This window comes from Sardina pilchardus, chromosome 10 (genome assembly GCF_963854185.1).
Source record: "Sardina pilchardus chromosome 10, fSarPil1.1, whole genome shotgun sequence".
Classification (NCBI taxonomy): domain Eukaryota; kingdom Metazoa; phylum Chordata; class Actinopteri; order Clupeiformes; family Clupeidae; genus Sardina; species Sardina pilchardus.
In genome coordinates, this window is record NC_085003.1 from 26,003,415 (window position 1) to 26,005,460 (window position 2,046).

The 2,046-nt window shown below is 45.2% G+C and overlaps 1 protein-coding gene across 1 annotated transcript in view; it reads left to right on the forward strand.

The window, feature by feature from the left end:
- The window catches only part of ntrk3a (neurotrophic tyrosine kinase, receptor, type 3a), a 100,740-nt gene extending 99,394 nt beyond the window's left edge, over positions 1 to 1,346 (forward strand). The window contains exon 14 of the mRNA XM_062546502.1: positions 1,062 to 1,346. Coding sequence (XP_062402486.1) covers positions 1,062 to 1,247 — 186 coding nt within the window. The 3' untranslated portion in view covers positions 1,248 to 1,346. The remainder of the gene's footprint in view (positions 1 to 1,061) is intronic.
- Positions 1,347 to 2,046: the final 700 nt, after the last annotated feature.

Sequence of the window (2,046 nt, forward strand, 5' to 3'; positions counted from 1 at the left end):
TTCATTTGAGTTATCATATGGCTCTTCACAGTGCTAGTAGAACGCACCCACTGACTTGAATGGAATTTCCCAACGTTTTACGGTCACTTAATTGTATTCATTTATTATACGGCCTTTCAAAATGCTAGTAGAATATTCCATTGACTTGAATGGGATTTCCCATAGTTTAAAAATGGTTTAGTTTTGGCAAGAGACCGCATGATAAACGGGACAATATATGGAACGCTGGTCATTATCAGGGAAAATAAGTCCCTTCAAGACCCTTCTGTTGACGCATCATAGTCCGGTTTGCCCTGTCGGGACGATAATGACCAACTTTCCTTATACTACTTCCATACTAATGTAGAGTGCTTTGAGTGCTCTGAGGAGTTAAAAAAGCATATAAAGTATATATGACTTTCCCTTCCGTGTCACCTTCCCTTCCGTGTCACCGTGCCATGAGCAAAGCATTTGTGACGGGAGTCAGTTAGCTGGTTTTCTGTGAGTCAACCCCAGCCATGTTTTGAACAAACTGAATCATTCTGGATCTCCATGTTACTGTGAAATTACCTGTGAAAGCATCAATGTGTTCCACATTCTGACAGTTTACACTTTTGATACCCTCCCCTCTCTCTCCATCTCTCTCTCTCTCTATCTATCTTTTACTCTCCCTTACTCTCTATCCCCCTTCTCTCCATTTCTCTCTCCCTCATCTCTCTCCCTAACTTTCTATCCCCCTTTCTCCATCTCTCCCTCTCTCCCCATCTCTCTATCTCTATGACTCCACAACCCTCTCCATTTCTCTCTCTTTCTTTCACTCTCCCTCACTTTCTATCCCCCTTCATCCATCTCTCCCTCTCTCTCCATCTCTCTCTCTCGCTTTCTATCACCCTTTCTCCATCTCTCCCTCTCTCTCTCCCTCTCTCTCTCTCTATCTCTCTCTCTCCCTCTCTCTCCATCTCTCTCCCTCCCCCTCTCCCTCCCTCTCTCTCTCCCTCTCTGTCTCCATCTCTCCCTCTCTCTCCATCTCTCCATCTCTCTCTCTCTCTCTCTCTCTCTCTCTCTCTCTCTCTCTCTCTCAGGTGATTGAGTGTATTACTCAGGGCAGAGTGTTGGAGCGGCCGCGGGTGTGTCCAAAGGAGGTGTACGACATGATGTTGGGCTGTTGGCAGCGGGAGCCCCAGCAGAGGCTCAACATCAAGGACATCCAGAAGATCCTCTACGCCTTGGGCAAGGCCACGCCTGTTTACCTGGACATCTTGGGCTAGCGCCGCCACCGCCTGTTGGGGACTTTTTGTCCGTTTTTCCGTCTGTCTTTTCCGTCTGTTCCGTGTCTAACGATGGCGGCTGACTCCTGAACAGCTTCTGCCCGGATGCCAGTCGCGTTCCCCCCCTACGGATGAACGACATCCCAGGAATATCCCAAAACAACACAAACCTTAACACTCTGCTGTCACACACGCCCTCCACACGGGGAGAGACTCAAGTGCCTGCTAAAACCTTTGGATACACTGGATAAAGTCTTTAAACAAAAGCACTTTTACATTTTGTTTACCTGCATTTAAAAATGTACAGTTACACTGTATGAAGAGGAACAGTCTGTCTTTTTTCGTAAAAACAACACTCTTCAAAGAAAAAAAAATACAAAAAATACAACAAATAATAACAAAAATGCTTAAGATCAAAGAAAAAGAAGACAACACAGGATTAAATGTTGGCTTTTTTCGTATTCTGAAATGATGACATGACAATTCAGCTCTCCTGTCCTATCTTCTGTTTTCATTTTATAAGTATATATATATTATATATATTTTTATTTCCTTTTTTTTCAAAATGTGGACGTCTGCCATCTCTCTAGTGAAGGGCACACCCCCTTCTGAAGGAGACAACTCGCTGTTGTCCAGCGGGGGACCATTAGCAGGGACTTGGAGAAGCCTTACTGCAATCTGATTGACTGGGCCTTCTCTTGGACACAGGAGGCAGCATCCAACAGGGCTTTTGGTTCCTCTAGCAGAGAAAGCTTTCTAATGAAGGGAAGAACTCCATGTTGAAAAGGAGCCCCGCAGT